The sequence below is a fragment of the Octodon degus genome, unplaced genomic scaffold (assembly GCF_000260255.1).
Source record: "Octodon degus isolate 3935 unplaced genomic scaffold, OctDeg1.0 scaffold00019, whole genome shotgun sequence".
Lineage (NCBI taxonomy): Eukaryota > Metazoa > Chordata > Mammalia > Rodentia > Octodontidae > Octodon > Octodon degus.
The window spans coordinates 1609195-1623693 of NW_004524595.1; the positions used below are offsets into that span (position 1 = coordinate 1609195).

Consider the following 14499-nt stretch of genomic DNA (forward strand, 5'->3'; position numbering starts at 1 on the left):
AAACTGTTAGCCTGGAGAAAATCAGCAGCAGCTTTGGGAAGATGTCAGGTTGAGAGACAGCATACATTATAAAATAGGAAGACTGGAGGAAAATGTTAAATATCTAAAAGGCTGACATGAGGCAGAGTTTTTCAATTCCATGTGAAGATCCAGAGCAGGATGGAGGTTTTCACCTTTAACTCAACTTTCTAAGAAAAACAATAAAGGTTAATTCTCCCTGACAAATATGGAAGCCAAGGCCCAAAGAGGTGACACGAGTTGCCAGAGATGGCCCAGAGCAGCAGCAAAGCCAAGATCGGGAACCAGTTCCCCAGTTTTAGGCCATCATCCCTCTGAGCTCATGAGTTTGAGCTCAGTGTCAGGAGCATGTCCAAAGAGCCCTGGGTGACACAATGGCATGCTGCTAACGAGGTCATCGTGGCTCATGATGACTGAGCCAGTCTTGAAGCTTCCCTCCTACTCTGATTCAAGGGACTCTGTGTATATCATGAACTCCCAAACATTTTATTTGCATACTTCTAAAAGAATTTGCATAGCCTGATGTACTACACTCTGATCCTTTACATAACTTGATATACTACAAATACCAGCACCTTAAAATAAAACATGTATATAACTCTTTCAAATATACTCAGTGAGTTATACATATCGCAATTTGAAATCAACCACTGCTTACTAAAAAGAAAATCTCACAATCGATTAAGTCAAATCTTAAAGTACTTCTCTACCTGGAGCTATCTTTTCATTCTACTTCTCCATAGAATTTTTATTAATGCAATATATTATGTTTGTAAATTTTTAGTCATTAGTTTTTCATACTTTGCTGCAACAAAAGATACATTTGTGTGTATAAATTGATACTTTTCAGAAAAGTGTGCAAGTTTAAGTGAACTTAAAGTTGTATTAATAAAAAGAATTCAGAGTTGGCTAAATGTGATTATTGGTATCTAACTGGTCAATAAGTGGATGATAAATAATTAGTAAGCAAAGGGTACATTTCTCTTGGATCAATTTCTTCCCATGAAGGAAGGATGGGATTTATGGGACCTCCTGGGCAGTACCATTTGGAATGGTCCATTGATTTGACGCCCCTTGAGTTCCCACTCTGGAGAAGAGCCTTGAAAGAATCAGGAGGGTGGTGGCAGATCTTTCTACTACAAATGGGAAAAAGGTCAGTCTCAGTAGGAGCCAGTAAAGCCTGTCCTTAGGAACTGCCATGGAGAAAAGCCACAGAAGGAAGTTGAGGACGTGGATGTGGATTTCCTGACAACCCGCCCCACTGTCATGTGTCCTGGAATGTATCTGTGAACCCTGGGGCAGCTGTTTTCCTGTTTTAACACTTTGTTAAAATGTAAAGTAGTGGATACACAGATGCATTATTAAGAAGTAATTTGGCATGAAAATCTCTAATACTAAAGAGCCAAGAAAAACAGCTACTGAGGAGCTCACATCTGAGGGGCAAATAACCAAAGAACTACAGAAATCCTAATTTAGCATTAACTCTCCTTATGAATGCTTCTACCCAGGAGGATACAAGATATCAGAGTACACCATGGGAACAATGGTGTCATTCCATAAAACCATGCCCTGCAATTTCATAGTCACAGGAGACTGTGTCTGCCATCTCACAGTGTCACCTTCACCATTCCTGTTATATCTACTGATGTGTTATGTTTCCTTCTTTACTCAGTTGTTTAAAACATATTTGTTTATAAAACCAAGCTGCATAAATGCAAAACTAGTAGGTGTCATAGGTAGCAACCATAAAAATTACTAACATTTTCAAGATTGCTTATAAATGACCAAGAGTGTGTGGGCCCTTGTGAACACTGGCCTGGGATGTTCACACACTGCAAAGCACCTGGAGTCTGGCAGACCTGTTGCATAGCACACTATTGGGTGCTGGGTGCAAGATGTTCAGAGTGTTTAGAGGTACCTCCAAGAGCCTGGCATAGAACAAGAATATTTCTTGTTCTTTTTTTTTTTTTTTTTAATGTATTTAGTACAGGGTCTACAGGGTGTCACCACACAAATCCGACTCGTAGTGATCTTTCTGTTTTCAGCCTCCAAGTGCTGGAATTACAGGTGTGTACCACCATGCCCAGCCTTATTGGCTGTCTCAGTGTGCCCCAGGAGCGGAGCCAGCATGGCACACCAGGGATTGAACCCCAGTCCCCATCCTGCCTACGCAGGTGCTTTAGTTGTTTGAGCTATCTGGCTGGCTGCGAAGCAATATTTCCTAACCTTGTGCCAGACCTGCAACCCCAGGGACTCCAGGATGGTTCACAGACTAAGTGTGCATCTGGCTCAATTTCGTGGGTTCCAGGCCAACGTAATTCCATTAGTCTCCTCAAGGTCATATGGCACTCCAGTGTCGTTAATAGCATAAAAGACAAGCAGAGCAACTGCTGACCCACATACCTTTGCAATCCAGAGCGTGCATCAATACAGCTACTACACCTGAGAACATTATCACTAGCTATTTTACCAAGCTGGATTAATGTTGTGTAAACATTATCAATGAAATAATGCCTGAAGTAAATCACAAATACAGGAAAGGTGTACAAACATCTCCTAAACATGCTAAAATAACTGGAGCCCTTTCTGACCTTACCCATCTCTATAGACGATATATCCCTGAGACATTATTCGCTAGGTATTTCAATGCTAGAAGCTTGAATTTCTATTAACTCTTACTAATGTTTGTTGTTTTTATGATAACATATAATCAAGAAATTTAATGAAGTTGAATCTCTTCAAATCAGTAATTCTATTTCCAGGAATTTGTTCCAAGAAAACAAATCAGACCCGTGCAGGGATTTATGTAAAAAGATGTTCTGTTGTGTTCTTTTGTAAGGACAAAATATGCCACAATCTAAAAATTGAGCAAGAAGAAGTGGTTCATAACAAAATATAATACTATTTTACAAAGAAAACCAAATGAGAACACAGTCACAATATTATAGTAATGAAAACATGAGTCACCACAGCACATGCAGTATTACCTCAATTTCATTTTTTAAACCTAAGTGCACAGAACAATGTTGAGGGTAAATATGCCAGAATGCATTAGTGATAGGACTATGGGCTTTTTCATCTTTGTGCTGCTGTATGTTTTCCTAAATTCTATGAAGTAAAATCAGTACCTTATGAGGAAGACATAGATATACAAAATCTTACCCTTTGAGTCAGAAATTCTACTCCTAATAATTTTCTAAGAAAACAGAATGGAAGGGCCAGCCAGATGGCTCAGTGGACTGGAGAGACTGCTTAGGCAAGTGCAGGGACCAGTGTTCATACCCGGTGTGCTGTGCCAGCCCCGCCCCTGGGGCACACTGAGACAGCCAATAAGATTGGGTGTGGTGGTGCACGCCCGTAATCCCAGAGCTTGGGAGGCTGAAAACAGGAAGATCACTAGGAATCCAATCTGTGTAGTGAAACCCTGCAGACCCCGTACTAAATACATAAAAAAAAAACCAGCATGGATTATACACATTTATATACAGTTGCCTATAAAGTATAACACTGTTTATAAAAGAAAAAATTCCTAAAATTGTATGAATTGTAGAATGGTTGAACTAGATTACTTTTTATTTTCATTAGACCATATGCTACATGTATTGGTAGTTCTGAATTGTTGTAAAGATAAGTTGCAATTGCATGACACTGGCGACAGTTTCGGTTATGTAAGCCTGCAAAGCACAGCAGTGCGTGATTTGGGCTACCTAAAGGTATATGTGCATCAGAAAAGAAGGCAGCAGATGGCAACATGCTAACAGTTGTGATTTATATATGGTGAGATGATGGCAGCTGGACAAGAAAAGTCTGAAGAGGAAAATGAAAATTTCACAACTGGCATAAAAACTTAAAAAGCATAAAAATAATACATACTTTATGAATGACAATATGAAATTACTAACGAAGAGGGAAAGAAAAACAATGTCCTACAAATACAGCACTCTTCTCTGAAACAACCACTGCTATAGTAACATACTCCCTTTAATCATGTGTGTGTGTGTGTGTGTGTGTGTGTCCCTTGTGGGAACGCATAGGGTACCTCCTATGCATTCATCATGCCAACATGATACCTCTGCCCACAGGGGTCACACGAGACAAGGGTTTTAAGCTCCCAAAATAAAGGTAGGCAATGAATTCAAGGTATGTTTAAAATTCTGTCTGGAGCCTGGCATGGTGGTGCACACCTGTAATCCCAGCACTTGGGAGGCTGAGGCAGGAGGATCACCATGTGTTCAAGGGCAGCATGGACAACAAAGTGAGTTCGAGATCAGGTTGAACTGCATAATGAACTCCTATCTCAAAAAGACAAAATAATAACAATAATAATAATAATAATAATAATAATAATACAAAACAAAAATTTCTGTCTGGAAACCACCCTTTTAAGTCAACTTAGAAGACAGTCAGACTAGATACCAACTGTCCCTGGAATGAGATTTGTGAGCTTCTCTTCATGCAGGCCCATGCTACTTTATCACGTTTGATCCAGAGCCCTCCTTCCCATTGGGTCCAACAGAAGTCTTTGCTGAGTAGCAAGCAGCCAACACAGCTTCAGCTAAATAATTGGGAGCTCCTTAGTCTACCTGAAAGGAGCCGCCCGCAGTGCAGACCCACTGAAGCCGGTGGAAGGAGGCCTAAGTGCTCTCCAACTTCCTTCAAGGTCCCAATGGCAGCTTGATAATACTTTGGAGATACTTTAGGAGAGTTTAATTTTTTTTTTTTCAAGATGGATTTTTGCAAAGAAGGCCCATCACCACGTCAAAGAGTATGGTGGCAGGTAGTAGACACCCGATGTGAGCTCCTAATAGCAAATCCCTCCCTAGGTGGAAAGGGCAGGCAGGCGGGGAAAGGCAAAGCCACAGGACGCTGCAAAGACTGAGCTGCAAAGGAAGGAAGCCCAGCGAGCCTCAGCCCTGTGTCAATGAGGTCCTGCGTTCATATCCGCCAGGGATTATTTTAGGACTCGGGCCTGAAAGATCATCTCAGGACATTCACTAGACACCCAGGAATAGCTCTTGGCTTGGGTCACAGGATTCGCCACCCAAACTCATCCCTTTCCCTCACGATACAATCCTCCTTTCTATCCAACCTGGGAGAGCGGGTCAACTGAGAGAAAATGCTGACTCTGTGAGAATCCATGCTGTGGGTCGTCAAGGTTCAGGGACCATACTTCGTGCAGGAAGGAGTGAGAGGAAGGGGCCAATCAATCATTCAGCACTCAGTAAGCCTCTGTTTGTAGGACACTGTACCCAGCAGTGTAGAAACAGAGAGAGTCTGAGACACAGCCCTCAGCCCTGTGGCATGACAAACATAGGACCACTTGGAGAGCGAGGCATCGGGCCCAACACAGGCCCTTTGAGAGGAGGCCGGCTGTAAGGATCCAGCGTGCTGCATGCACACTGGCCAGAGAGGGAAGAAAGCACGATCTCCAGGCCCTGCACAGACCAAGTGTTGTAATCTCAGGGAGAGGGCAGGCAGGGCCCCATGGGGACCATTCCAGCTCTCTGCAGGCCTGAATCCCAACACTGAAAGTGACTTTGTCCCCTGGCCTCCAGCTTGGATGGGAGGATGATGGGCCTGCACACAAGGTGGACTTGGTCTGAGCCAGGTGTGTGGTGCCTCAGGGACAGCCACAGCCACGCTACAGGATGGGTTTCTGGTGCTTCCCAGCTTGCTGGCCCTCACTGCCTGTTGTCCACCATCACTTTACTATGATGTTGACCAAGGACAGAGGTGGGGGAGAGGGCCAAGAGGAGAAAAAGAAAACTTGCCTGCAGGCCAGGAACATGTGTCCGTGGCCCGCCGCCTCCTGCCAAGTGTTTTGGAATTTCAGCTTTATATCTCTCCAGGGACCAGTGAGGCTTTTTTAAGTCTGATGTTGTGAAAGATGACTTCCTGGGGACCCTGGGACTTGCATGCGGCTGCTCTGCTGGGCCCCTGAGACTCTGGAGGCATGTGGGGTTCGACAGCTGGGGAACCAATGAAGCAAAGGAGGAAGGGAGGAGGACACACATGCTGCTAATAAAGTATGCTCAGAGTGGCCTGGTGGCAGGGGCTTGGGGACAGAGGAAAGTTGTTGGGCGGAAACTTCTTTAAGGTTCCCTGAGTCCAAAGGAAGCTAAACCCATCCCTTAGGTCCGTTGTGTATTCTGTACCTGAGGACACAGCACAGGAAAGCCAGGCCCAGGTTTCTGTGAAGATGGGCCCCTCACAGACATGAACAAGGAGGGTTTGTGGTGCTCTGACTAACTCTTGGGACTATGCTGAGCCTGTTCTTAGAGAGACAAAGAAAGAGAAGCCAGAACCAGTGTTGCCTGTGTTTGGACCTCAGAGGAAAGAGGAGCTAGGAGACATTGTCCTGGGGGAGGCCAGCTCTCAGCCCTCACAGGTCCTGCAGTCCTCTCCCCTGAGTACAGCTATGGCTGAGGCTCTGGGAATGTGAAATCATATAGTAGGCGGACTCAGCCCACTGTGGCTTCTTCTCCTACCCTTTGTCACTCCCTCTACCCTAAGAGAGGAAGGGACTACGCAAGAAGCTCTTAGCTCAGATCAGGTGTATGTGGGGCCCAGGGACACCACAGAACAGGAGGAAACTGCTCCTTCTGGTTGGCAGGGCTGCCTCCTTCACCTTCCTGAAAAGGTGACGTCAAAGCCTGCCTGTCAGCCCAAAAGACAGTGTCAAGCGGCAGGTGTGTATGTGTGTGTGATGAAAAATATTAGACGGGACACAAGGGCAGCCAGTAGGGATGTGTGCTGGTCACAGCTGGACTTAAAGAGTTGAGGGGCAGACAGCGCTATCAGACCTTGGCCCAGATACTTCAGAAGGGACAGGTTTAAATGAAAACCACGGAGCCATAGCTGCATCTAGAACTTGGCATGGGTGATAAGACTTTGGAAGCCTCCTCATGCTGCACTGGAGGGAGGGAGGCAGCCAGGCCAGAATCCCAGTGCAAGCGCCTCCCACAGGCAAACTCCCAGGACCCTTCCCCATACTGAGGCCAGGCCAGTGCAGACAGAGTGGAAGGAGACCCAGTCAGAAAGGTGCGGCCAAGCGCTACACTCTTGAGTCCCAGAGCCAAAAAGCAGCAGGCTCCACCAAGCTGCCGCTGACTGGTGTCCCCAGGACAGCAGATGTTCCTGGGAGTCGGAGGCCAAAGACAAGGCGTCTTGAGGGAGCTGCATCCTTGAGGAGAACTCAGCTTTGCTGCCCACAACCCACTGCAAACGCTCAGGATTTTTAGCAAGCACTGACTCACCCACACTGTGGAGCATCATAATTTGTGCCAAAAGAAGGTACAGATGTGGATTTCACCTCTTTGACTGACCTTCCAAACAGAGGTGAAGACAGAATGAGGTACCAACTCTGGTGACTTCCATTTAGGCTTACAGAGTGCCATCAATGAACAAAGGACAATAGATGTGGCTATCCTGAACATTTCAGGGGATAAGAAGGACCTATCTGAGCCTTGAGTGGCCCAGGGCCTTCAGAAGAGGTGGCCAGGCTCTAAATCAGGAGTCAACCTCCACCCTCTTTGCCCCTTTTGTGAATATATTGGGTAGACAGATGATGGCAGAAGGGTAGAAAGGTAATAGTTGGCCCTTGCCCTTGAGGACCCTGACAAGGAGAAGGGAAGGCAGGACCTGTCGAGACCCTGCAGCCTGGTCTAGCATCAAAAGTACAAAAATGCCATAGACAGTGAAAGAAAGGTCACACCCAGCATGGAGAAATCAGGAAGTCTTCATTTTTGGTGTGGAAGGTGGGTGAGTAACAAAGTCCAATGAGCCAATCACTTGTTGACCCTGTGTCAAGGTCAAATAATAAGCCTGAGATTCTATTTCATCGACCAAGCTCAGATTGATGTCCCTTTCCCCTCTCAGTTCCTTGGAAAAACAGGTCTCAATAAAAGCCACATACTATTATTATCCTCCGGAGTAAAGCCAAGAACACAGTTCTGACGTTCCCACCCCCAGCTCTGAGCCAAACCTAAGCATGCCCAGGGACTCGATCCAGACAAGTGCCAGGCCCAACCAGTCCTCAAAGCTCGAGTGGGAAAGCTTTTAATTGGATGCCACTAGCTCTGAATGGACCCTGAAAATACCCATCACTGGACAATTGCCAGACTAGCTCACCACACAGCCCCACGCTTGGCAGAAACAGGGCCAGCTGAGGGATACGTGGAAGTTGCAACGCAACCAAGAGATAGCGTTGCTCCTCCAAAGTCCTCGTTTTCCTTCAAAGCCCAGCCCTGCCCTGACTTCCTTCTCCCATGCCTTTTCAGATTCTTTATGTCTAATTTTATCAATGTCCCCATACCCGAATCTGTCAGGGCTTCTTACTGCCCATGGCGACACCAACCAGGCTGCTGTGTTCCCTGTCTTCACGAACATGCTGCTTTCCCACAAGTCCTGAACTCCTTGTGCAGTGCCGAGCATAGCAGGCTACACAAAGAAAGCTTCATGAATGTTGCTTGGTTAAACCCTACAACCTCCCAACACTAGGGAGGCTGAGACAAGTTCAAGTTCCACCATGAAAATTTAGCGGTCCTATCTCAAGACAAAAAATAAAAATAAAGAAGTGAGAATATGCCTCAGTGTAAGGGCCCTGAGTTCCATTCCTGATACCACAAAACAAACCACACACACACACACACACACACACACACACACACACCCCAACCTCTCCTTTTTGTCTTCATCAGGCCACGAAGAGCTTTTTCTGAGACATCTTATGACAAGTATGCTATAAAGTTCCACGTAAGATCTTTGGGCCTGGGTAGTACCTCCTGTGTGCCAAGGAGGCAGGAACAGCTCTGCTGGGGTCTGTGTGAGCTGAGCCTTCACTCCAGTACCACAATGGGAGACCTGAGATTCTTTCCTCAGGCAGCACTGAGATACTTCAGGAGCCCCCAGCCACTGGAGTCCCACATCAACCTTCCTCTATCACCTTCACTAACCCGCAGATCCAGAAGAACGGCCTTAAGGATTTAAAGGGCTACAAAAACTGCCTCCAAATGCCTTTACCTGGGACACCAGGAAAAGGAGTGCAGGAAGCACACCCAGCACATGGGTGAGCGCGTATGGAAAGGTTCTGTGATGGAAATTTAAAACCCAGAACTGAAAGAAAAATCTCACCTGCAGCCACAAAGAGATTCAGTCTGACTCAGAGGCTTGGAAACTGGTTTCCAAAACAGCAGGGCAAGTGGGCCTGGAAATTTCTGCTGGGGGACCCTCAACTGAATGTCAACCCACACTCACTCTGGGGGAAGAGGGCATGAAACTAGCACAGGAAAGAGCATTCTCCCCTCTACCAACTCGCCCTGGCATGCTAATGGAATCCTTATTTATAGCCAGCAAGTGGGGCCTCACTGTATTGACACAAAGCAGAGCGGCCTCCGAGAAGTTCCCAAGCGTGTCTAAAGTTGGTTCTCAACCTCAGCTTTCTTCTGCACTCTCTTTCCTCACCCCACTGCACCTGCCTTGACCTTCTGTTTATTTCTTTCTTTATAAAGTAAATGCCCCTGGAGCAGCTCTAAGGAACAGCCAGCCAGAGTAAACCTAGACTCTGGCCAGAACCAACCTAAGATGCAGACACACGGCGCATGGCTCTGGGGCTGGAGAGGTGCAAGTCCCTGACTCAGGCTCAGCCTGTCTTGCTCTGTGCAGTGAGTGAGAAGTCCCCCCTTGCAGCCCTGGCAAAAAGCAAGGAAGCTGATGTATGTGTCGTGCCTGCCCCACACCATGTGTGCCCTTCCTGCCACCACCATACATGTTCCCTGAGGCAGCCCCAAAGTCTTCCCTTACAAATATAGTTCCCCTCCCCCAAATCCAGCATCCTCAGAACCCCACTTGACAATCCAAAACCACTTCACTTCCCTGGAGGTAAATGACTGGGCACAGCAAGCCAGAGAAGGCACTGAAGTAAGAGCCCAAAGGTATCACTTTGGTCCCTTTTCGTGGTCCTTGCGCATCCTGTATCCAGCAGAGTGGATGCTCACTAAGCTCAGCTCCAGCAGCAGCATCTCTGAGAGCATCCTCTTCGATTCTAAATAATCTGAACATCAACTCTGAATCAGCTGCTCAATCACCTACCCAAGGAGGCAAGCAGTGTTTGACACAAACACTGACCTGCCAGACCTCCCTTGCCTGTAAGCTGCCCCTCCCAGCTACATTCCTGCTGCCCAAAGCCTAGCCAGGAAGGGAAGTCCTGCTTTGAACTGACCACTCCAATCTCTTCCACTCTTGCTGTGGTGAGTGGACAAGTTCATTAAGCCAGGATGACCTATTAATAATAAGGGCTAGAGGGCTGGCCTGCTAGCTCAGTGGACTAAAGCATTTGCTTAGGCAGAGTACAATGGCCAGGGTTCAATCTCCTGCTGTTCCATGCCAGCCCCACCCTTGGGTACACTGAGATGGTGACTGAGACTGGGCGTGGTGGTGTGCACCTGTAATCCCAGCACTTGGCAGGCTGAAAACAGGAGAATCACTACAAGTCCGATCTACGTAATGAGACCCTGTAGACTCAGATAAAATAAAATAAAATAAAATAAAATAGAATAGAATAGAATAGAATAGAATAAAATAGAATAGAATAGAATAAAACAAAGGCTAATGTTTGCCGAACCTATATGTGCTCAAGACACTACCAATGCCTTAAATTCATTCTTTTGTCACAATTGTCACCACAGCCCTATGAGGTGAGGCCTATAGTTGCCCCATTTTACAGAAGAATAAACTGAGTCTTACTGGCATTAGAGAACTTTCTCCAGGTTATGCCACCCTTACCAGTTGCAGTGAGATGCAAAACCAAGCCTGTCGCCAGCCCCAGCAAGTACCCAACTTACCTGATAGGAAAGGCCGTCCTTCCGGGGCTTGAGGCCAATCTCCTCCATGGATGGGGTGTTCATCATCACCTCAGTCATCTTGGCTGATCTCAGATAGTCAGAGCTGCCAAGAAACCCAGAGCACAATCAACAGGCGCAGGTCCTCACACACTGCTCCTTGCAGGGGCATCACCCCTGGAAGAGCAGGGCAAGTCTGGATGGAGACACGGTACATGAGGGGGCAACAACCACAGCCCCAGCCATGCACACTTGCACCCAGGGGAAATGTCCCACAGCACACATCACGGAGCACCTACCCCAGGGCCCCAACGAAGCCCTCTGTCCGCAGCCCAGCTCTGCCCCCTGATCCTGTACTCTGCAGACCCTTGGACACAGGGTGACCCTGCATTTTCTTTTAAAGGCCAGAACTAGAAAAAAAGATGGTAGTGGGTAGCTGAACCCAAGTGTCTATATTAATACCAACTCAGCCAGGTCTCCTTTTCACCTCTTTACCTAAGAATACAAGTAATCCTCCCATGAATTTCCAAAGAGGAACTGCATATTATTACATAATAAGAATTGCAGGCAAAGCCTCAGGGAGACAAAGTCCAAGTCCTGCTGCCTTCCTGTCTGTCTGTCTGCTGCTCCTTATGGCAAAATGTCCCACTTAAAGCCCCAAGGGTTCAGCTTTTCTGCAAGCTTCACATCTGCCATCCAACCCCCTTCTCCAGCCCCAGCCGCCGCAGCAGCAGCAGCTGCGAGCTCACAGCTTGAAAAACATCCCGTGGATTAAAGCCTTAAGGATACCCGGACACTGATTGCAAAGGAAATTTCCAGAGGGGCCATGCTGGCCCACCAATGGCTGACATGTGAAAGTGCTTTGTACTCGCTAAGCAGGACACAAACGTTCCATTATCCTGCAAAGCCATCGGCATGCTCAGGGTCCTGGGATGGCAAACACATGCCAAATCCAGGTACTAGCTACACACCACCCAAGATTTTCACATTGTGTCTGTGTGTGCAGTTAAAAAAAAAAAAAAGAAGAAGAAGGGAAGTAAGGCAGGCTTGAAAGACATTATTTAAGGCAACAGGAATACCAGAAGCCTCTTCATTTCTCGATTACGACAGAGTAGAAATGGCATTTATTTGGATACAGAAGCAGTAGGCTCTGGTCCAGGCTGTGCCCACTCAAGAGATGCTGCGTGGTCTTAAATAAGTCATATAACCTCTCTGAGCCACAGGTGCCCTGTTTGTCACTAAGATGCTAACAATTCACCTCTCACGGTTATGTGAATGGCTAGTGGCTGGGAAGTGTTGCCAACTATGACATTCTGATCAATAAAATAATGCTAAATTTTAATTTCCCCCCAAAGGGCTCTAATGTCTACCTCACTAAGTTTTAAGGGCTGATGCTCAAAGCTTCCAGCAGCCGTCAAAGCCTGAGCCTTAAGGCATCTGGCAGCTGCCCCACATCACGGAGAGAGATGGAGATGCTCAGAAAAGAAAACAGGGGAGCCTCTGGGGCGGGGGGGGGGGGGATTTTTACTTTGTTTTGCCATTTCAGAGCTAGGCTGGGATGCAAGACCGGAGACTAAGGGGGGGGGGGGATTTTTACTTTGTTTTGCCATTTCAGAGCTAGGCTGGGATGCAAGACCGGAGACTAAGAAAAAAGGTGCTGGGCTTCCGGTCAAGTTTAGGTTCAGGACCTCTAGGGCAGTTCCCTCCAGAGCGGTTGATCCACCCCACAGAAGGGGACTAGAGGAACGCGCAGAAGGCTCTCCAAGGTCTGCGCCTCGTGGAGGGGCGTTGTGTCCTCGATGAGGGCTGTGGCACGGGTCCAAAAAGTTGAAAATTGAAAAGCATGAACTTCCCAGTTCTAGGTTGAGATCGCTCGGCTGAAACCTTGCTTTCTCCCTGGCTGGGCGCCTGCCAGGATCTGGGACCCGGCTCTACAATGCCACACCTGGAGGCACACTCCGGCCGCTCCTCCTCTACCCCGGCCGACGCGCGAGTCCCAGCAGACAGGGGCCTCTCCCTGCATCCTTCCCGGGCAGGAGCAAACCTCTGCCTCCCCCAGCCGGGTCTGGGCTCCCTGTTCCTCCACACCGCGAGGGCGGCTCCTCCCCCGCCCTAGAGCTCACAAAGGCGCATTGGTGCTAGGGGCTTTGTAGAGGGCAGGGTTCGAGAGTCTAAAGCCTGTGCCCTGCTGTCTGTGGGTTAGGTGTGGGGAGAGAGCTCCTTCCTCTCACCCCCAGAGCTCTGCAAAAGCCGCGGCTGCACCAGTTCCACCGCCCCCCCCCCCCCCCCCCACCTCTAGCAGCCGGCCTCGACGCCAGACTTGCATGCAAACAAAAAGAAAAAGGGGAGGGGTTCGAGGAGAGCCAGAGCCCCCACCGCCAGGCAGGGCGTGCGCCTCCTGCAGCCCTCTGCATTCAGGTCTGCCTTACAGGCATTTGGGCGTCCTGGCTCTCTCCCCACGACCACCGCGTACACAGCCTCCAGCCGTCTCTTCAGGAGAGGTTCGGAGTTCACTTCCTTTGTCTGGATGCTCTCGGAACCACTTCCCCCCACCCCCACCTTTGCAACCTTGACGTTGACTCTTAGCAGGGGCTTAGGTAGCAAGGCAGGGCCGGGAGCCCGCGCCTTCAGATGCCTCGCGCCCGGAGCCTGCACCAGCCCACCGGAGCCCCGCAGCCCCGTCCACTAGAGAGGCGCCCGCCACGGGTTCCGGATACTCACCAGTGAATGGGGAAATATACAGACATGAAGTCCTAGAGGAAGGAGGCTGACCCACGCCCTTGTGATTTGGAAAGGGTCACTGCGTCCCGAGTGAAGATAGCACGGGTAATGGGCGTTCGCGGGTCCGCCTTCCAGTGACGGCCCCGCGGACAGAGGCGTCGGATTGCAGACGGCGCGCCCCACTCTCCGCCGAGCTCGCGGTTCCACAAAGAGCCGGGGAAGCCGTATTTATACGGGTGGAGGCGGGGCTTGGCTCCGAGAGGCCCCGCCCCCTCTCATCCACTCCTGGAATAACGTCACCAAAATCATGAATGGCCTCGGTGCTCGCAGCTCAGGCAGGCGGCGGCGGCTCGGGGGCGCGCTCGGCTCTGCGCCCAGAGAGCCTGCTTTGCTGCAGCTTGGGGCCGGCCCCCTCCCCACGACTCACACACACGCACACAGGCGCGCACCAGGGCCGAAGTTCAATGTCAGCGCCGCTTCCTGCTCACAAACGCGTTGGCTTCCGCAGCCCCCTCCCTGCGCATACGCGGGGACTCCAAGGCGACTGCGGTGGGAGTGAGGAGGGCGCCGGGCCCACGCAGGACGTGACCACCCGGCTTAGGATGCGCCGGGGGAGGGCGCACTTCCTCCACGCAGGCCACTGTGCGCCCCGCCCTGCCTGGCACCCGCTGGCTCCCAACCCGCACCTCTAGACCCCTCTGCTGTGGTCATCACCAAATTAATTAGGCCTCTCCCTCAGAATCCTCGCCGGTGGCACCGCGATTGTCCTGTCCATCCTGGGATAACTACTCAAGTCAGAAAGAAGGCTGCAGAGACGCGGAGTTGGGAACCCCACTGCCCACGGGGACCAGTTGGTTTACAATGAACTGGTCTGCAGCCCCGAGATCTGTTTTGCTTGTGGGAAAAAGGATGTGGTGTCTGC

General features: G+C 49.1%; 1 protein-coding gene across 2 annotated transcripts in view; it reads right to left on the minus strand.

The window, feature by feature from the left end:
• Lbh (limb bud and heart development) overlaps window positions 1–13810 on the minus strand; it is a 22929-nt gene extending 9119 nt beyond the window's left edge. Inside the window, exons 1-2 of one of the 2 annotated variants that reach the window (XM_004627381.2) lie at window positions 13578–13790; window positions 10860–10962 (exon numbers count right to left, since the gene is read on the minus strand). In XM_004627381.2, the coding sequence (XP_004627438.1) occupies window positions 10860–10962; window positions 13578–13603 (129 nt within the window). In that variant the 5' untranslated portion in view covers window positions 13604–13790. Of the gene's footprint in view, window positions 1–10859; window positions 10963–13577 lie in introns of both variants that reach the window. The other variant, XM_023710958.1, reaches the window with a different exon arrangement.
• Window positions 13811–14499: the final 689 nt, after the last annotated feature.